We start from the raw sequence: 21,357 nt of genomic DNA on the forward strand, positions 1-21,357 counted from the left end.
TTTCTCACACAAACAGTCAGCCCTTTTAAACCAGATTTGACTGTTCAAGTGCACAGTCTTATGTCAACAGAAACATGCTACATGGTAGAGCAGCTGATTGGGGCAGATGCATTAGAACCTCATCTTCAGAAAAAAACCATTTTCAATCTTAAATTTTTTTTTTCATTTTAGTGGCATCATATATATAGACTAAATTTACCCTCAGCCTTACAAAAAGCACCTTTTTTTCCCAGAAATAGTGTAAATGCTGAATTAGGAAACAAGAATTTTAGGAACAAGAAGCTATAGTTTGCCTACATTTTGCACTCCCTGCTATAGCATTACAGATCACCCATCTCCCTCTACATTACCTGTGTTGAGACTAAATCTTACTGCTGGAACTAGATGAAAGCAAAGGAGAATATCTTACTATTCTGAAAACAGAAAGGGGAAATTCTTCAGCTGAAATAGTGCTTCTTTTTACTTTCATAATTAAATATTTGTTTAGGCTCACAAGATTATGCAGTGCACCATAAGCATATTGCTCTAATTTCTTGGTCTGCTTGCAGTTATAATTAGACTTATAAGCATTAATTTATGTTTCATTTTTGCAACAAACCTTTGATGGAAAGGCTATAAATAGACCTGGATGCCATCAACTTTTTTTACACATACAGTCTTTATTTCCACACAGAACTGTTCAATTCAGTAAGACACGTCTATTTGCTCTATCTTTTTTCTGTTTTGTTGTGAGTTGGTTTTGTTTTTTTTTCTCTCCCTATTATTTTCTCTTACATTTTCATGTGTTGAAGTAGAGTCAGGTGACTGAAAAGCTAAATATACAAGAAAAGGCAACAAAACTACTCGTTGGAGAAAATTCTTGGCTGGCATGAATTTCAGGACTTAGACCAGATCATGCAAAATTCCATCAGCAAGGGAGTAAATGCTGAAAACACAGATAGGTCATTTATCTTTCAAATTATTTTAATTATCTCACTTATACTTTTTTGAAAATATTAGTATGGGTAACACTTAATTGCTTTTTTTCTAGAGTACCAGATTTCACTTACTTGAATCACTCATCATTTGTGCAGATATGCCCACAAATTTGTATCAGGTTTAGATGTAGCTTGGTAAACTCTGATCACAGCACTATGCTTACTTATTCTCAATTTGCAAACTCTGAATTTTGCTTTTTTTTATTTCCTTTGGCTTTAGAATGCAGCTGCAAGCTGAAGTTATTCATGATTTTCAGTGACAAACAGAATTTCAGGTTTTTTTTTAAGCATGCATTTATTTGCATGGTTCCAAACAATAATCTCATTTGTCTTTGTCTCAAATATTGGCCTCAGCTTGCTTGAAACAAAAGAATCAACTATTTTCTGGACAACCACATATGTGCTTATTTAATATTCGGTCTGAACTTGCTTACAATCTGATTTGAATTCCTTTTGAAACCAGTCTTGGGCCTCTGAAGTTCTCGACTAATGACATCCCTTTCAGGGCACTTGACATACGTTACGTGCTAAACACATGGGTTATATCTGTGTTTAAAATCAGACCAAATTTTGGAGCCTCTTGAAATTCTGGGTTTGAATATAGGCTGACTCAGTACAGACTGAGCACTCATAGAGCCACAATCCTCAAGCATCCATACCACCACCATGTGCTCCAAGCTGACAAGCAGATCAGGATAACCAGGGAGGCAGTGCCAGGGTGTACAGATTGGCTTGTTGTACATCCATGCACCACACCAACCTCACACAATACTGGCACAGCCACAGTCTCCCACAGAAAGGGGGAGGGGATTATATATAATATACAATGTACAATACACAATGTATAATGTATAATATATTCAATGTGCATATTATATGATAGATATATAATATGTATATAATAGATATTTATATATACATGCCCACTTTGACTTGCTCTTAATTATAGGGGTTTTCACTTTTTATCCTCAAGCTGCAGAGCAAATCAGGAGAGATGTTCTCTTTGTTGAGTTTTTTTTGTAGCTACCACTTATATGGAAAAATAACATGTAGGACAGGATTTCATAGTTTCAGCTGCTTTGATTCAGTAAAGGAAATGCTCATTGTGAGTCACGGCATCCTTAATCAGCCCAGCTCTTGCACACATTTCAAAATACCTTGAAGTTAAATCAGTGCTGAAGTGAGACCTTTGTAAAGTGTAGCAACCAAACAAGAAAGGCAATCTACCTGTGTCAACATAATCAAGTATTCCAGCAAGGCCTCTGGGACATAAAGAAGGTATTCAAATGCAGTATCTTAACAACAGACGGGCTACCCAGCATTAGTAAATTAAATTAGTAAATTTAAACTATTGGATTTTGAATTAGTTACCTCAGTCCTTTCGCCAACATCAAAATACTCTCCAATATTAAAAGACATGATATTAGTCACTTTTAATTGCAACAGAAAAAAATGTTAAGATAAATATTCATAAGCAAATTTATTTAATTAGTATTTTATTTGAATTTATATCATTGCCACAAAACCAGAAAAAGTCTCTAGAACCATTTTGTGATACATAGTCTCCAGGATGAGATTTACAATGGCAATAGTGATGTATCCAAGGTAGATTTGATTCCACACTTACTCATCAAAGATGATGCTGTGGGAAGCAAGTAGGAATTATGCATTGTGCTGCAGAAAGAAAGATGGAGATGTAACTAAGCATTTTAATATCTGTGTAGTTCACCAGCCTGCTCAGTATGTTTTTAGAGTAACTTGCTCTAATTTTGTGTGGAAAATATAGTTTGCGAGTGCTATGCACTCATGTCACCTTTGACACAGTGATTTGCATGTAACTATATAAATATACTTTCCTATGTAGAGCTTTATACATATGAAAAATTATGGTACAATAAAAGTCTATAGACACAGTGCTACCAGTTCAGCAACTGCTAACTGAAAGGATACCTCTAAAATTATGATTGTTCAGCCTCTGAAATATAAAATAAAAGAGCAATTAGAAATGCTTTTGGTTTAAATAGTACTTTACATAAACATTCATCTCCATTTTCATTCACCTCATTTTCTCCATTTTCTTAGGTCTGGTAAAAACCCTTTGGTTGTTGCCTCTGTCCTTGGCGAGAACTACAGCTTTAAACAGTCATTTGTGTTTGTCTTAGGCAAAGGTTAAAATATTTGCATAACAGAGTAAATATTGGCTGGCTTCTATCCCAACTTTGTGCTATTGTAATGCTAAATGACAAGTACCTAGTCTGAAAAGTTCTGCAGAGTGGGAATGGAAATTTGCACTCTTTCAATGTGACAAAAAACATGACAGTGGAAGACTGGCATTTATACTGCACCCCTGTGTAAATTACACTCTAGATTTATACAATATGCTCCTAAATAGAGCTTTATCTTTCAAAATCTTTTGACAGCAGGTTTTGCTGCCGCTTGGTAACCAGGTGGTGACACATGTATATTACAAGTTCATTTTATCTCCCAAGAAGTTTTGTGAGAAATCTGACAGAAAGTAGCTTAAGGTGTTACAATCACCTGCATTACAAGATGCAGGTTAGCCTGAGATAAGGTAAAATAGCATTGTGGGTGCCTGACAGTATGTCCTGGTTTGGGCCAGGATAGAGTGAATTTCTGCTCACTGATTTTAGATTTGCACTCAAGGTTTGGTTTAAGGGCCAGGGAGGGGGGATGAGGAGGGTGAAGAGCATGGAGCAAAGGGCTGCAAATAACCATGGCATTTTGGGAAGGTCTTTGGAACAAAGTTAAGATGCTCCCCCCATCAGGGGCCTGTTTTTTTTAAGAACTGCAACATGATGGTAAAAGAAGCAGAATCAAGCTTAAAAAAAAGGAAATTTTGAGCTGCGCAAAAGCAAGCAAGACTAAAACAATCAGTCAAAAAAAAAAAACCAGCCAAGCAAAACAAAACACCAACTACAAAAAGAAAAAAGAGAGAGTCAGAGAGTCTTTGATTTGTAAATTAAATGAAACTCCCAGGTTATCAAAAGTAAGAATTGTCATTTATGGATAATTGATGGCAACAACTCTGGCATACAAAGTGTAGGAGGTGGTGTTGGTGTTTGACATGTCCTACATGTATTAGACTCTCATGTTTGCATACAAACTGCTGCTAATCACATTTGATACCCTTTATATTGATACTTCTATTGTATCTTGGTTTCACCTCCATCTCCTTTTAAGGCAAAGAAAAAGTGGAATATCCTACAACTTCTAACTCCACCTTGTTGCATTTCAAGCTAATAGGGATTCAAATCCAAGGAATGCCTGGGGAAATGGTTATTGGGTAGGTTTAAGAATCTTAATTTTCTTCTATTTTTTTTTCTGGACTTTTCAGCCCCTACTATTGTTTTTCAGAATCCCAATCTCTGAAAAAATGAGTTGGAAACCATCTTGTTTTTACCGCTGTTGATATCACCAAGAAAATCCTGTTTCTCAACTCCCACAGCTCATGTACTCAGTGACCTGGTGATGTGCTGCCTCCTCTAGTTTTTATTTCACCATGTTCTACGAGTGCTTGTGCCAGCAGTAAGCACTTGTGACTACCAGTGTCTTCACACAGCACTGCTAGAGATAAGCCAAAACACTGACCCAGATCTGAGTGTTCCCAAAAATCTCAGTGTCTTTGTGTTGGTGGGTTTTAATCCAGCTAAGAATCCCAAGGACAGTTGACAAATACAATAGAGATAGACTTGAGAAAAGCAAAGGGACATAATATTTTACACACATCAGAACTTTACATTTCTCAAAGGTTTTTTGAAAGAACCTGTCCAAATGAGACTTGACCTGCCAGGAGGAGCATATAACTTAGAGGAACTTAGAACACTGCTCTCACATGCCATGTTCTGCTTGCTCACTGATTTGTATGTCATGGGTTAGAATTCTTTAATTAAGAAGGTAAGAGGGTTGGAGTATTAATATTTCTACTGGAAAACCAGTGCCTTGTAATAAGTTTGTCCTGTCAGGAAACAATAATCTTTATATTTCTTCAATAACTTTTGGTCCCTGAGACTGACTCTCTTCCTGCAGTTCATCACAAAGATGTTAGTTAAAAATAAATAGCCCCTTTCCTGGGACAAGCTGAATGCCCTTCAGAGATTAGGGAGGGTACTCAGAACTGTATGAGGTCAGGTTCTAAATTTCTGGCTACAAAAGCAGGTCCCAGTGGTGAAAGTAGTATAGGTTCTTGTAATAAATGCTGACAGCCACCTTGCAGAGCTGTCTGCAGCTGATACAAGCTAACTGCAGAGAAACCCACTGTCCAACTCAACAAAAAAACCTGGAAGCCAGCAAAGTTTTAAACCACTCAGAAATCAGAGGAAGGAAGGAACATGTGATATTGGTCAATGAAAGCTATAAACCAGCTGACTATGGAAAAAGACTACTTGGCTCAGAGATGCTTTACCATTTTCTCCACTTATATTCACCTTCTGAAGTGGATTATTACACTCCCTAAATGCCCTAGTATTTCACTCCTTCCCTTTCTTTGCATGACTCACAGCATTGTCATAAATCACATTATGACTCTATGATTTAAAAAAAAGAATAAAAAAAAGGGAAAAAACTTCACAAGAAGGGAAAAATAATCATAATTCTATAATGTTATATCACAGAAAACTGTGTACATTTTTTCCCCATACAGGACATACTTCAAATAATTTTAACACCAATAATGATAATGTTCCTTCTTCCCAACAGAAACAGAATTCGTTTTTCATCCAAGTTTGATACATAAATATAAGAAAATAGTCTTTGAATATTTACATCCAGGTGTTTAAAGTGTTATTTCTTGTCATTTAATTCTCATTTTCTCTCCAGCCACGAGCATTCTTTCCAAATTTATATACTAATCTCCGACCATCCACACGCTCCAGGATTTCTCTTTTATAATAATATCTGTTAAAACAAAAAACGCAGAAAAACATTTAAGGAAAAAAATCACTTCTCAACTAGACAACCCCTTCAGCTAGCTAAAAAAATCTTTATTTTCTTGTTCTTATATATAAAATACCTAAGATTATTGTGACTGAAAGAAAGAGAAGAAAAAAAAATATTATGTAGTATTTTTACTTTACATTAATTTTATTCTTAGTTTGAATTTCAGCATATTGCCATATTTACCACACCCTCTTACGAGATTTCTCAGGTTTTTTTCCCAGTTAATCTAGGATCTTAAATCAGACCAGGAAAGAATCTCAGCTATGATTTAAAAATATATTTTAAACTCCCATGAGTTATGGAATAACAAGGTCTCTGGCCATTATTGGTCCATTTAAACCTTCCCAGTTCAGTAGCACAGGAACTTTTTCAGCTTGCTACAACCATGTTTCCTTCCTACATGGGTTGCATGGATGGACAGCAACAGAATGTGTATTATACATATAACACATATATGTTGTATATATATAATAATAATATATATAATAATAATATAGTAATTTATATATAATAATATGTCCACCCTGCATGGGTGGACAGCAACAGAATGTGTATTATACATATAACATATATATGTTGTATATATATAATAGCATATAGAAACAAGAGGAAAAGAAAAAGGCAAAGAACATAATGTTACAATTTGAGATGTTACAATTACTGGGAGACATTCAGCTGTCAAAGAGTTCTGCTGACAACTCATTTTTAAAAGCCAATCAGATTCTCCATTCAGGTAGTCTCTGTGCATGTCTTTGTCCTCTATAACAAGATTTCAGCTCACCTCATAGCCCGGCTGAGTTTCTCATAAGTCATGCTGCTGTTGTTTTTCTTCTTTCCCCAGAGCTGAGCCACAGCTTCGGATTTTAAAAATCTGAAGACACCCTCTGACCGATCTTCCCATTTGATTAATCCTGGGTTTTTCTCAGGATTGAGAAGAATATCTCGAATAAATTCCCAAAGATGAGTTCCACGAGGGTCTAAAAGAGGAAAGGGCGCAGGCAGAAGGCATCCCTAAAAAGCTTTCTGGACTATTGCCATTTTTAATGTCTAGTTCTTACAGTGTGCCATCTACAGATGTAGATGGACTCAGTAGGGCCAGGTCGTAGTTCCTGTAGTACAGAACCCCCACTTCAAAGATTTATGGGCAAAATTTGCTGATAGCTGTTACCCTATGCCTGCACGTGAGTGTCAGCCTCTGGCAGGCTGAGCCCCATGGCAGGCAGGGAGATGTCCGAGCAACAAAAGGAAGCTGAGTCCAAACCACCCACTGCTTCCTCCTGCCTTTGGCACTTTGGCACCCTAAAGATAACATGTTTAAGTCTTCCCCTCATCTAATTTTTCTTTTTTTCCAGGTATTCTTCTACAGATGGCATGTAACCTGATATCATGCAGTACATGAAACAGACAAGATAACTGTGAAGCACGCACTGAATGTCCACACGTTTAAAAGACAGACAGAAGACAAAGGAGGTGAAATGTTGTACCCACCAATAAATGTTTGGTCTCTTAGGTAGACTTGAAGAAGTGTAGAGTGGATAGAAGAATAAGTAGCCAAAATTTTAAGTAAAAATAAATTATTTTGACCATGATATCAGAAAAGGCAAAAACAGATCTTTAAGTTCAACAGGTAGGCCTCCTATTTTAAGCACAAATCCATCCCATAGTTACTATAGAGATGGCACCAGAATGCCCAGGCCAAAAAGAAAAAAAAAAAAGATTAAAGAAGCTGAGCATGCCAGCTGTAGTAATTTATGAAGGAAGAATAACAAATACAGTGACAAGGTCGGCCAGAAAGATAGCAGTTCTTTGGACTTGAAAAGCATCCAAGGTTTTAGCCCAAATTAAGAAGGAAACAAGCTAATCAGAGATGTGACAGTAAATAGAAAACTGTATACAGTGTAGTGTGAATAGAGGTAGTTTTCAGTCCATCTGTGCAATATTTTTCTTTGTTATAGTAATTGTTTTCTAGAACCAACAAAATGCAATGGACCTAGTCTATTTGAACATCACAAAGATACTTAATAGAACAAGATACAGAGCAGTACTGAAGAAACTGGAAATGCAGGGCATTAGCCACGTATACCAAGGCTGTGACTAAGTTCACAGAACATCTGAAGGCAGAAGAGACCCATATGGATTACTGAGTCCAATTTGCTGCTCCTCACAGGGCAACCTGAAACTAAACCCTATGACTAAGAGCAGAGCTTTGTCCACATGCTCTTTGAACTCTTACAGGCTTAGTGCTCAGCCTACTTCCCTGGGGAGCCTGTTCCAGTCACTGACCACCCTTCCAGTGAAGAATATTCTGCTAATGTCCTTTCTGAACTTCCCTTATATAGCTTCATTCCACTTCCTTGTGTCCTATTGCTGAGAGATCAGCACCTTCCCCTCCACTACTCTGCTGGAGGAAGTTGTAGAGTGTGGTGATGTCATCACTTTGCCTTCTCTAAACTGAGCAAACCAGGTGACCTCAGTGCTCCACAGGTCTGTCTTTGGATGAGCCCTATCTAGTCCTCCAACTAGCAACCTTGGCATACACACACACAGAAAAAAAGAGAAAAAAACCACACAACCAAAAAAAAAAAAAAAAAACCAAAAAAACAAAACAAAACAAAACAAAAAAAAAAAACAAAAAAAAAACAAAAAAAAACCCACACCAAAAAAAACCCCAAAAACAAAGTATGTGTGCAGATAAAAAGATCAGGAGTTCTGGGTGGGCAAAGTCACAGAGCTGGGTAAGAAGAGGAGTCAGGAGACATATAATCTGAAGATCATATTGAAACAGGATGAAATAAAATCCTACAAAACGCAGTGAAAAGTCAATATAAGGTTTTCTATTCTGAATAAGGAATGACACAGGATGCAACAGGCATGCACAAGATATTTTCAGAGTAAAAATATTAGTAAGGCACATCATTCCTTTACTCCAGTCCACCAGCCTAGATCAACACTGGGCAGTGGGAACTGGTTCCTAGCTGCTTCCTCATTAGCCCTCACTAATAAAAATAATTTGAAGAACACAATACTGATTAAAAAATAACATAAACAAACAGTACTAGAAACAGTCAGATCCTTGGATTATTCAATCACAATTATGATCTAACCAGTTTTGCTTTCAAAATGCTTCCTTTTCCCTCCTGAAGGGGATTTGCTTTTAATGTCTTTTTCAGTCATTCAACCAACCATTATAAACATGGACGTTGACTTACTGTGCTTCTTGGTGTGGGACTTTGGGGTTTGATCTTGTGATTTTTTCACATCTGAAGAGTCTGCAGAAAAGGAAAATGAAGCCTATTTGTAAATTTGATTAAAGGCTTTCCATTTATTAGTACGCCGAAATAAATAAAACCACAAAAAAGAACAAGTATCTCTTTGAAAGATAATCACTTTTCAGAAGGAAAAAGGGGGAGAGTTTAGTTTTCTGTACCATATGTTAATTGGTACACTTCACAAAAAGACCATTGATAAATAAAGAATGAATGCAGAGGTAAATATTTGGCTTTTGAAACCTAAATTTGTTTAACAAATACCTCACCTCATGTTGTGTGTGAGAGAGAGAAAAGTAAGTCAGGCACTTCTATAAAAGGAAACATGAATAGTCCCATTATGGCTTAGTCTTTGCAGAAGCATGTATCTTTGAAGGGCTGTTTTTCTGAAGAGATGATCTAATGTGCAATGTATGCACTGCTACCAATGCACAGAACATCTAGTTAACTAAAACAATTAATTGGCAGTGTTGTTTTTTGTGGGAGGTGGGGTGGGAAATGAGGCTACACTGGTAAGGATTTTTGGCAGCTGGACATGTGTATATGGTTCCCTGGTTCAGAGCCATATAAACAATCCTTTTCTCATTGATGGTACTTCATAACCTCAGTGAGTCAGAGGATGTGTATAGGGTTTCTGGAACAAGCATTTCTACACAAATTAAGAAAAAGAAAAGTTCCACCTGCTCCTGACTATGAACTACCCCACAGTCTGCATATTCAACCCTGCTGTCCTTAAACCATCACACCCCAGCTCTGCTCTTGACATTAATGAGAAGACCATCTGATCATCTTGAAGTTTTGATTTCTTGAAGTTTTGCAAAATCTGTGGGACAGTCCTGAGAGGGAGCCCCTTCTGTGTTTCCTTTTCAGCATACTTTGTGTCTGAATTCCATAAAGCAAAGCTTAAGGTCCCACGCACATTTTCCCAGCTTCTATGAATCTATGATTATCATACTTTTCATGGAAATCAGTCATTTGCATGGGAAAATGACTCACAGGAAATACTCATATGCATAGAAACTTGTCAGATTTGCACAAGCAACTGCAATAACTGCATGTGAAAAGGTAGATGCAAAGTTATTCACACACTTGCTTTATTCATACATAACTGGAAACATGAACTGAACAGGTCAGTGGGGATAAGCCTAACATCCACTATTCTGAGCCTGACATAATTATTATCCTTGACACCCAAGCAGCAAATGCACTCTGAGTCATTTTCCTTCCCACTCTCAAGGAGCAGGAACTAGCCTGAATCTCACTCAGCTTGGGGGGGGGTGGGAGTAAAATGAGGCTAATTTCACTGCCTTTCTTCACATTATGATTCCCCTGATGTTATTAAAAGTCTGTGGGAACCCCAGGTGAGGACAGCAGGACTCAGTCCTTTATTTGCCCTCTTACAGAAATCCTTCTCATTTTAAAATCCCACAATTCACTTGCAAATGTTTGTTATACTCCACTTAGCTGGAGATTTATTCTTGGAAGTTCAAGTTCTCTTCTGCCTAGCTGGTGATTTATTCTGGATGTCAGCTGTGTAAATAGCTTCCCACTCTGTGTGGAGACAGGTTTCAAACGTGCCATGTTAGGATGCTGCAGCCCAAGAGATGAAAAGAGTTACGATGCAGTTTCAGTAAGGCTGTCTTGCAAAACTTTTGACAAAAGATTGCACAGTATTTGCATATGATTCAGGAATGAGCCAATTTTTTTACGGGATGTATAAATTCAGTTTTTACAGGAGGCTGTGCCCTTGGTGTGCCACCCTAGCTCTAGGCTTAAGCAATCAGCAGATAAACACACTGTGCCAGGATTTTGACAGGTCCCCAATCCCGTCAGAGAGGTATGAAATCCTGGTAGCCATCTCGTGAGACTGGGTGGAGGCAGCAGAGAAAGAAAACAGCGATCAGTTGCAGTTTTTTTAAGATTTGGTGGGTTGGCACTTCTAGTTAAGTTTTTTCTCCCAGACTCTGCTGGGTGATTCAGTGAACAGTGACAGACCAGCCCCTGTGACTGCCACCCTGCCACCTGCATGCAGACCACACAGTTGCCCCCAGTGCAGAGACAGTGCCTGCAACGCTGTATCTACAGCAGAGGGTTTTACTTTCTCATCCTCCCATGATTTCCACTGCTTTGTCCCACACATCTGTTTGCTTACCAGCCTCCTAAGAAAGACCTGCATTTCATTCCTCCCTTTCTGACTCCCATCTCTGCTCTCTTTTCCCACACCGTCTCACCTCTGTCACTGGTACCTGCCCCTGGGACATGACCCACAGAGTGGCCTGATCTGTATGCAGACTGCAAGTTTGTTAAGCACTATGGCAAAATGGTTTGCTCTTTCTCCTTCCCTTTACCAAGCAGATTGTCTCTTCCTCAATGAAGTACTGTGGTTCCTGCTGTGCTGTCAGCTGAGATGGGATCCAGTAGAATCACAGAATCATTAATGCTGGAAAAAACCTTCAAATCCAGCTGGTCAGAGGGCTTTGGTTCCTGCCCTATGGCCCTCCTGGGCTGACCCCAAACCCAGCCCCAAGCCTATCAACCTTTTCACCATGAAGCTCTGGCCATCAAGGACAAAAAAGTCACTTCTGTGGAGAAACATGGAACTAATTTGCTCATACCCATCAACACCACAGAAAAGTGTGGTGGAGCTGGAACATCTCATCCTTCTGACACTAGCATCATCCCCTTTGACTCAGTCACTTCAAAAGATATGTAGAGACTGCAGATTATTTGATCATCTTTGTCTTGACAGAGAAAAGAGTCATTACATTTCTTTAAAGCAAGCTACTGTAACAGTGATAGCTAAAAGAGCTGTCAGAATCAGTATTGCTTGGTTTAAAATTACTGCAGGCTCAGATTCAACCCTAAAACAGACCAGAGAAACAACTATACATCGAGACAAGTCACAAATACAACAATATAATAACAAGTTCCTTACCAGGAGGCTGGTGACTAGGTGCTGCCATGGAGATCTGAGCACGACAGAATGTTTTACTGTCCAACAGCTCTGGGAATTAAAAAGAAGACATTTAAAATAATAGCCTCAGACAACAGTAAAACCATCTCAGAAATGCATGAAGTATTGTGGTTTTAGTTACCTATTGTGCTACCATAGCCACTGTCATACAGGTAATTCTCTTCTTTCCAGGATACCATTAATGGTGGATCTGAAGGTAAAAACAAACAAACAAAAAAAACAAAACCAAAAAACAAAAAACAAACAAAAAATATCCAAACAAACAAAAAAAAGCCACAACAAACCACAAAGAAACAAAACCAAAACAACAAAAACAACAAAAGTACAAACAAAAGAGAACCAAAACCAAACCAAACAAAACAAAACAAAACAAACAACAAAACCAACAACAAAAGGAAGATCAAATCACTAAAAGAGCATTTTTTATCACAGAGGTGAATATTGAGCACACAGAGAGAATAAAAAAATGTGGAAAATTAGGAGTTATTAAGGGAACCAAGAAGTAAAGTGGCTATGCACATAATTATTTTCTTTGGCCAAATTATGGATGGGGTTTTGCATACTCAGGCAAACGTACTTAAACAAAGCACCGAATTTTAGGAATAATGTAGCAGGCTTTCCTTTTCCTGGCTAATATACCCCTCCTTGAAGGAGATTTCCTATGCCAGATCAGCTCTAGTTCTACCCAATCCAGTCCTGAATTCTCAGCCTTGGTGATGATGACAGTGCTTTGGTGCCACAGAGATGAAAGTGTTGTCAAGTACCTAGTAAAACAGGAGGATGTTTATAATGAGTATGTATTTGTAAAATGATAAGACCTGAAAGTCCCCTCTGAAACAGAGCTTAATGTGTAAGCACTTAGTGCTTACAAAGGTAATCCTAAAATGGTAATCCTCAAAAGGTAATCCTAAATGAAGGGTCATTTTATTCCTGGCATATCAAGTCCCCATCCTTAACCCCAAAAACTTGATGATTAATTTTTAATGATGCTAAGGTCTGATCAATCAGTATAAGCAGAATTATCTTTATTGATCTGGAGATGACACTCTCCACTGTGTCTTTTTGAAGTCAGAAGCTTGAAAGTATCCTTTTCTTTTGAATCCATTCCAGGATGAAATGTAGGGGTAAAATCTAGGGTTTGCTTTTTTGGTTGGTTGGTTGTTTTTGCATGTGAAAAAAAAATTAGTTACAGGTAAATTACCATGTCTGGCTGAGTTACCACTTCTGACATAGGGCTTTAGCAAGCATGCTAAGTAAAAGCTGCATGCTTGGGTACCCAAGGCTTGTGTTCCTATAATAGCACACACCCTTTTCTTTCTCGGACACCTGACCCACCTAATGTTGCCTCTGGAAACAAAACTAACCAGAGCAGGGCTGAAGCACCTTTTGTATGAATTCATGCTGACAGAGTCAGGGTTCTTCAGCCTGGAGAAGAGGAGGCTCTGGGGAGCCCTTATAGCATCCTTCTAGATGAAGAGGGACCACAGGAAAGCTGTGGAGGGACTTTTGCAAAAGCATGTATCAATAGAACGTAACAAGGGTTCCAAATTGGAAGAGGGTAGATTTGGAATAGACATTAGGAAGAAATTCTTTATTATGATGGTGGTGAGACAGTGGAACAGGTTGCTCAGAGAAGTTGTAGCCACCCCCTCCCTGGACGTGTTCAAGGCTAGGTAGGATGGGGCTTGGAGCAACCTGGGCTGGTAGGATGTGTCCCTCCCCATGCAGGGGGTTGGGGCTGGGGGAGCTTTAGGGTCCCTTCCAACCAACCATTTTATGATTCTATGAACATGGGAACACATCTTGTCTTCCCATTTTGGCCTTTTTCAGTACTTGTGTCTTTGTAACTAGGCTGAGGCAGACTTGATCTCTAAACCACCATCTACTCCTGCTGGATCACAGTAGTACCTTTCCCAGCAGACCCAATTCACACCCGTGCAGAAACTAAACCCACTCCTACTGCATGTGGTAGACACCATCAGAGCAGCACAGCTATAACAAACATCACTTAGACCTGGACTTTGACCTTTCCAGGATGTGCAGCAGAAGTACTTTACACTGAGCTGTATATCTCTAGTAGGAATAAAAACTAATATTGTACCAAGATCTCATAAATCAGGACTTATAGATGACTGTAGATTCCTCTCTGGCAAGCTTCAAGCTGCATTTACATCACCTGTACTACATGGGCACAGGAATGGAGTGGACTGTAGATTGCAATGTTCATCACCTGCAAGGAGAAGGTAAATAGTGCTCCGAGCTTGAGAGTGTGGACTCCTCCAAGTTAGCTGACTAAACAGGCTGGCAGTATTTGTCAGAGACATCACAGAATTAGTTCTGCCAGTAGATACTAAAATACGTCTCATGACCACATCCATGTACAAAGAGGCTGGTACCAGTGGGATAGAGAGGGTTTAAATATGGACAAAGGCATAGGAGCCAGGAAATTAACTGTGCCTGAAGAGGAGGACTGAATTGAGCTGAAGTTCTTTTTTTGCCTAAACAAAGTCCTGGGAGGAAGTGATTTAGCTATAAACACACTGAGGAAAAGGACTGTCACAGTAAAAAACCCACAAGTTTTATCAAACAACTATTCCAGCTTCATTGAAACTTGAAGAAACTGAAATCTAACTTTTTTTCTCAAAGGTGTTTTGTTTGGAAATTTCCTCATGTTTCAAAGCATTAACAGCACTTTACAACAGAATATATTTTCTCTCTTATTTTTTTAAATTAACAATACTGTGAAAACAGTTGTTTTGAAATCTGCTGAATGAAGCAGAGTCCTCTACAGAGCTGCACTTACTGATCGCTGCAATCTATTTCAAGTCTGAACATCAGTATAGTCTGCTGATACTGCCAGAGTCTTCCTGGAAAAGTGGCAACATGCAAACTAAAATATGGTGGTACTACCCACAATGTCAAAAAGTACACATTAACTTATGTTATGTTATGTTAATGTTACTTCTTCCATTCTGTGTGCAACATTTTCTATTTTATTTAATGCTGTTTTGATACATGTCTGTTAGAACAGATATTTTCCTCTTTTTGTCACCATCAAATGCCAAGTTACCCAGCTGTTACTCACCTGTTTGTTCTGTCTTCACAATGACATTATGAGATTGATACATATCACTTCCACACTGGCCTGCAAGAAAGTACATGGCATCTAGGACATATGACAACAAGCACAGAAGAATCAAAGATAGCAGCTCAAGCAGCAATTGCTACAGCTGAGTCAAGGGGCTAATTTTGGAGTGGGAAACATATCCTTCCCCCTTTAAGAAATTTAGCAATATAGTGAATGAGATATAAGCAGTATAGCAAACCTAGCAAATGAGATCTGCCAGGTAGGTCTCTGAGGAACATAAATGGCTTCTGAAGATCCCAAAATTCAGACCCTGTACTTGCATTTCTGCCTAATATCTATTTACCATTCCATTTTAGGTGCTGAAGGTTACTATAAAGCAGTTGTCCTGCTGTCCCAGCTGCCTGAGTGAATTCCTGCAAGCTCATACTGCACAGGTGCTCCCCATTGATATCAAACTCCTGGAAAGGTATGCAGTTGGCATCCAGCTGGTTGGTATCAAGGAGATGTTGCAGCCACTCCCAAACTTGAAATTTGGTCCAGTACTGTGGGTGAATTTCATGCCACTGGGTTGCATAAAAGCTGCTGGACACTGGAAGAGAAAATAGGTATTTACTGTATTTGTTAGCACCATGAGATTATGTTGATGACAAGAAAGGTCTACAGCTAAATTTAATGCCCTGGAAGTCCACAGATATAAATTATTTTCTCAGTCTTTATCACTAGCTCAGTAGCTATTGCTGGAGAAGATGTTATTGTTTGCTGCTTTTTTGTTGTTTTCTTTTTCCCCCAGTTTTCCAGTTAAAGACTGGGAACTATCACATTACACCTCTCTTGGCAGATTGCGTTTGTAGGAATTAATGTACTAATGCTGGCTAAATACAACAGAAATCATTGATTGGAGATACCTAGAGAAGTTTTGTTGAAAAGGTATGTTGATCTCTGTGTGAGAAAATAATTTTAGTGCATCAGAAAATGCTGGAAAAATTGCAAAATTCTCATATAGTGATGTGGAAATTTTCCTTGAACAGGGACTTAATAAGTACTAAAAGGATTTAAGATTTAGGGACTAATAAGGACTTAAATCCCATAATATGAACTATGGCATTTAATCAAAAAATGGTAAAAATCAAGGCACTCTCATGTTGCTCCAGAGTAAGAGCTTGTCAGCATGGCTCACAGCTTCAAGACAGAGCTCACATTCTGATGAATGCATGTTGTTTCTGTAGTTAAGTAAGGTGATTTTTGAATGCAGCTTCAAAACTCCATTTTAGTTATGGAAACTGCCTAATTTTCTTGTTAGGAAGTCTGAATCTTTTCTTGGCAATCTTGTAATCTGCTCTCTGCAGTCTGTCATTGCATGACAACAATTTATATGTGCAAATGAAATAAGGTGTATGTGGGGACAGGATAATTATATAAGTAAAGGCAAGACTGCTTTGGTGTGCCTTCACAGAAGAGCTGTCAAAAGTAGTTCCATGTAATTTATTCCTTGGGAAAGGAGGAAAATGGAGTATGCCAGGCAGAGATAATGGCATGATAAAATACACACAAGTGTATGAAGAATTTAAGGATGAAGCAAGGAGAGATTGCAGAGGTGGCTGAATTTGGGGAAATGAAAAGATAGTAATGTACAGTAAGGGCTACTCCAGGATGTGGTACCAGTCCCAAGAAAACCACAGCTCATACAACTGTGAGAAATACCGACAACAGTGGATATGGCTAGAGGACCACAGACACCAGAGTTGGCACATTTTGGTAAATCAGGCTCCCCCAGATCCTACTAGACCTCAGGTATCTTCAGCTGAGATACAGAGCACAATGCTGCTTTCCAGGTAAATACAGGAAAGCCCGACCGTTACTTAGGTTTCTTTATCCATGTTGACCAATAATGTCTGCATCAGCAACAGAGTTTGCATGACTGTTTCTCATCCTCCTCAGCTCACAGGGGAATGAGTGTTGAAATGATTGGCAGTGTGGTATATGAGAGAATAAGGGTTGGATGAAGTATTTTCAAGTATTCCCTGAAAAAGGAGGTTGATATGTATTCCCATCACTTCATAAAGGAAAAGGAATTTCAGAGGCCACTGGATTCCCAATATCACAAAATCACAGAATCTGCTGAGTTGGAAAGGAGCTCTGAGATCATCAAGTCCAACCCTTGATCCACTCCCGCCATCATTCCCAGCCCATGGCACTCAGTGCCACATCCAGTCTCTTCTTAAAAACCTCCAGGGATGGAGAATCCACCCCCTCCCTGGGCAGCCCATTCCAATGCCCAATCACCCTCTCTGGAAAGAATTAATTCCTAATATCCAACCTGAAGCTCTGCCAGGAGAGGTTTAGGTTGGATATTAGGAAAAAATTCTTAAGCCCATGGCCTCTTGTCTGACTGGTAGCTGCCTGGGAGCAGAGCCCGACCCCCCCCTGGCTCCAACCTCCTTTCAGGGAGTTGTAGAGAGTGATGAGGTCTCCCCTGAGTCTCCTCTTCTCCAGCCTCAACACCCCCAGCTCCCTCAGCCCTTCCTCACAGGACTTGTGCTGGATCCCTTCACAGCCTCCTTGCTCTTCTCTGGACCTGCTCCAGCACCTCAATCTCTTTTCTGAGCTGAGGGGCCCAGAACTGGACACAGGACTCAAGGTGTGGCCTCACCAGGGCTGAGCACAGGGGCAGAATCCCTTCCCTGGACCTGCTGGCCACGCTGTTCCTGAGCCAGCCCAGGATGCCATTGGCCTTCTTGGCCACTTGGGCACACTGCTGGCTCCTGTTCAGCTTCCTGGCAATCCAGACTCCCAGGTCCCTTTCTGCCACTCTGTGCCCAGCCTGGAGCTCCCCATGGGGTTGCTGTGGCCAAAGTGCAGGACTCAGCACTTGGAATGTTGAACCTCATCCTGTTGGAATCAGCCCAACTCTCCAACCTGTCCAGGTCCCTCTGCAGAGCCCTCTTGCCTTCCAGCTGATCCACACTTCCCCCCAGCTTAGTGTCATCTGCAAATATGCTGATGATGGACTCAATCCCCTCATCTAAATCATCGATGAAGATATTAAACAGCACTGGGCCCAACACTGATCCCCGGGGGACACTAATTGGATCAGCACCATTCAGCACCACTCTCTGGTGGCCTCCAGGCAGTTCCTAAGCCAGCACAGAGTGCTCCTGCCTGAGCCCTGGGCTGACAGCTTTTCCAGGAGTATGCTGTGGGAGACGGTGTCAAAGGCTTTGCTGAAGGGCACGCAGACTCCATCCACAGCCTTCCCCTGATGATAAAAGGAGCTCAGGTTGGTCAGACAGGACCTGCCCTTCCTAACCCCGTGCTGGCTGGGTCTAATCCCCTGTCCCTCCTGTAGGAGCTGTGTGATTGCCCCCAGGATGAGCTGCTCCATAACCCTGCCAGGCCCTGAGGTCAGGCTGACAGTCCTGGAGTTTCCTGGGTCCTCCTTTGGTCCCTTTTTGTGGATTGCTGTGACATTCACCAACTTCCCATCATCTGAGACCTCCCCAGTGAGCCAGGACTGTTGGTAAATGCCAGAGAGCAGCTCGGGGAGCTCTTCCGCAGCTCCCTCATCACCCTGGGGTGGATCCCATCTGGTCTCAGACTTGTGAGGATCCAAGTGGCTCAGCAGGCCGCTAACTGTTCCCTCCAGGATTACAGGGGGGTCTGTTCAGCTTCTTATTTCTCTCTACAAGCCCCAGAGCAGCTGTCCTCAGGACAACCTGTCTTACTGTTGAAAACTGAGGTAAAGAAAGTGTTAAATACCTCAGCTTTTTCCTCATCTTTGGTAACTGTTTCCCGCCATGTCCGACAAAGAATGGAGGTTTTCCCTGCCCCTCCTTTTGCCTATGATGTATCCATAGAAAGACTTTTGGTCCCTTTTTGTGACAATCACATTTCCATAGTAAGAGGAAAGACCACACAAGTAAAAGGAAGGGAAGTAGTAAATGTCTGTAGAGGCTGGTCTGAACTTTCAGCTTCCTGTCCCTCATAAGTGGATGCTCAGGAGTTTCCCACTGAAAACGTGAAAATAGACCCCAGTGTTTCCCTTCACAAAATCCTGTGCAAAGTAAAACTCAGACAGAACTTCTTTCCCTGTGATTCTGTTACAAAAAAGGTCAACACATTTATTAAGTGTACACTTATTCCTGGGGATGTAGCAATTACTCATAAGAAAGAACTAGAGTTTCATTGAGTGGGAACTTTCATTGTAAGCTTTTTTGCAGGGTTATAATGCAGTAGAAAGACAACTGCAGTATGCAGTATGTGTTTATCTGCTTAGATTTTAAAATTTACCCATTGACTGAGTGACGAAAAAAACTATGAAAATTGTATCAGACACTATATATGTAGATATATGTCTGTATCTGTATTTTTATACTGAGTTAGAATTGATAAGAACACATATCTGTATACAGATATACAGTCAGAAAAAAGTAGGAAAAAAAGTTTGCAGGTCACAAGCTATCTAGTGGTCTAACGACAGTCTAATTAGAAAGCCATGTGGTAACTAGAGCTGCAAAAAGCAAATACAATAAAGGAGCAAAAAGGCTACTCAACTAGAAAGCCAAAGGGGTGATTATCATTGAAGAATAGTGTTCAGACAAGGCGTGACAGGTAAAGGTAAGAGACAAAGCATTCTGGACTGAGGACTTCTGGCACTTTCAACACTACTAAATTCATTTTAAGAAAAAGAATCAGTAAGGAAATTAACTGTAAACTGCTTACTTTTAGAAACCTAGTGTTGTGAGTTTATCTTTTTCACAGATAAAGTAACAAATGGAATTTTTTTCTTACCAGCAGTCAAACTCCAGTTAGATAATATTACTGAAAAATATTTTTCATGCTTGTTTAAAGGTGTAGCAGCCCCCTCCCACTTTCTTCCCCTCCAAAAGCCTGGCTCAGAGCCATAGAATTCTTCTTACCATTGCATGTGGAATATCCGTCTGTCCAGGAAGGCTGCTGGGGAAGTAGATTGCTGCTGGGATTTATACTCATTCTGCCAGTTCCTTCCAAAATCATGATCTGTAAATGAATGGAACAGCTTGATCAGTGATCAGTGTCTAGCCCAAGAGGTAAAGGGCTAAATAAAATAAAAGAAATGCACTGGAGGTGAAGTGAGGAAGCTAATTTCATTTGAAGAAGATAAAACTGAAATAAAGAATATTGTTACAACCCCTTTTCCATTGCTATAAAATCTCTATGGTAAACATTGCCATGATTGATTTCTATAATAAAGAAGCAGCTTTCTACAGCTGCCCAACCATAAAGAACTAATTTATAATCAGAAATGAAGCTGAATAAAAATACAAGGCTCCTGACAGAGCAATGCAGGAAAACTGAAAAAGCTTTGAGAAACAAAATAATGAATAGTTTTACCTTGGTTTTTTTTTTTCCTAATTTAAAGAGAAATATGGCTTAAACATACTTTTGCTTTTCTCTTCTCTGTTTTTGTTTTTCAGGAGTGAGAATAACCTTTTCTGTAATTGCAAATGAAACTGCTCTGTTAACAACACGTTCAGAAACTCCCTCTGACAGAAGGACCCACATGTTAACCTTACAGGAAGGTAAAGTTACAAGGAATATCTTGTCAGCTGTCCCAGTTGCTTATCTGATCTGTGTCAACAGTGTCCGTAACACTTCTCAGTAATAAATATCACAGATCATACACTTCAAAACACTGAAAAATGAGTCAAAGATCTTGTAAATGAGCCTTCCATTATTGTAACAGAAACAGCATTTTGGAGTCACTTCAGCCCCCAGAACAGGATTTTAAGTAATCCAAGCTTTCCTTTCTACTTACCTTAGCATTAGCATCATAAGTAAGCTGCCCTTTATTTTATTTATTCTTAAAAAAAAAACTGATATTTTATATTTTATATTAGATATTTTAGAAAACTGCCACTTTTATTATATGCTAAGTCATTCCAGTGAAGTTTTACAAAATTACTCAGTGCTTGATATTATACATTATTTATCAGTGGTTTGAAACTAATAAATATAAAATGTAGATTATAACTCCAGACATTCTCCAAGGGTTTAGAAAATAGATTTCTTAAATACTATAAAGGCTTCTGATGTTATTCTTACGTAAATACACAGGAA

The 21,357-nt window shown here is 39.5% G+C and overlaps 1 protein-coding gene across 2 annotated transcripts in view; it reads right to left on the minus strand.

The window, feature by feature from the left end:
* Positions 1 to 2,456: 2,456 nt before the first annotated feature.
* The window catches only part of EHF (ETS homologous factor), a 35,807-nt gene continuing 16,906 nt past the window's right edge, over positions 2,457 to 21,357 (minus strand). Inside the window, exons 2-9 of one of the 2 annotated variants that reach the window (XM_071745043.1) lie at positions 20,178 to 20,277; positions 15,605 to 15,850; positions 15,259 to 15,318; positions 12,295 to 12,363; positions 12,135 to 12,203; positions 9,143 to 9,202; positions 6,715 to 6,910; positions 2,457 to 5,891 (exon numbers count right to left, since the gene is read on the minus strand). In XM_071745043.1, the coding sequence (XP_071601144.1) occupies positions 5,792 to 5,891; positions 6,715 to 6,910; positions 9,143 to 9,202; positions 12,135 to 12,203; positions 12,295 to 12,363; positions 15,259 to 15,318; positions 15,605 to 15,850; positions 20,178 to 20,274 (897 nt within the window). In that variant the 5' untranslated portion in view covers positions 20,275 to 20,277 and the 3' untranslated portion in view covers positions 2,457 to 5,791. The remainder of the gene's footprint in view (positions 5,892 to 6,714; positions 6,911 to 9,142; positions 9,203 to 12,134; positions 12,204 to 12,294; positions 12,364 to 15,258; positions 15,319 to 15,604; positions 15,851 to 20,177; positions 20,278 to 21,357) is intronic. The other variant, XM_071745044.1, reaches the window with a different exon arrangement.

The sequence above is a fragment of the Heliangelus exortis genome, chromosome 5 (assembly GCF_036169615.1).
Source record: "Heliangelus exortis chromosome 5, bHelExo1.hap1, whole genome shotgun sequence".
Taxonomy (NCBI): Eukaryota; Metazoa; Chordata; class Aves; order Apodiformes; family Trochilidae; genus Heliangelus; species Heliangelus exortis.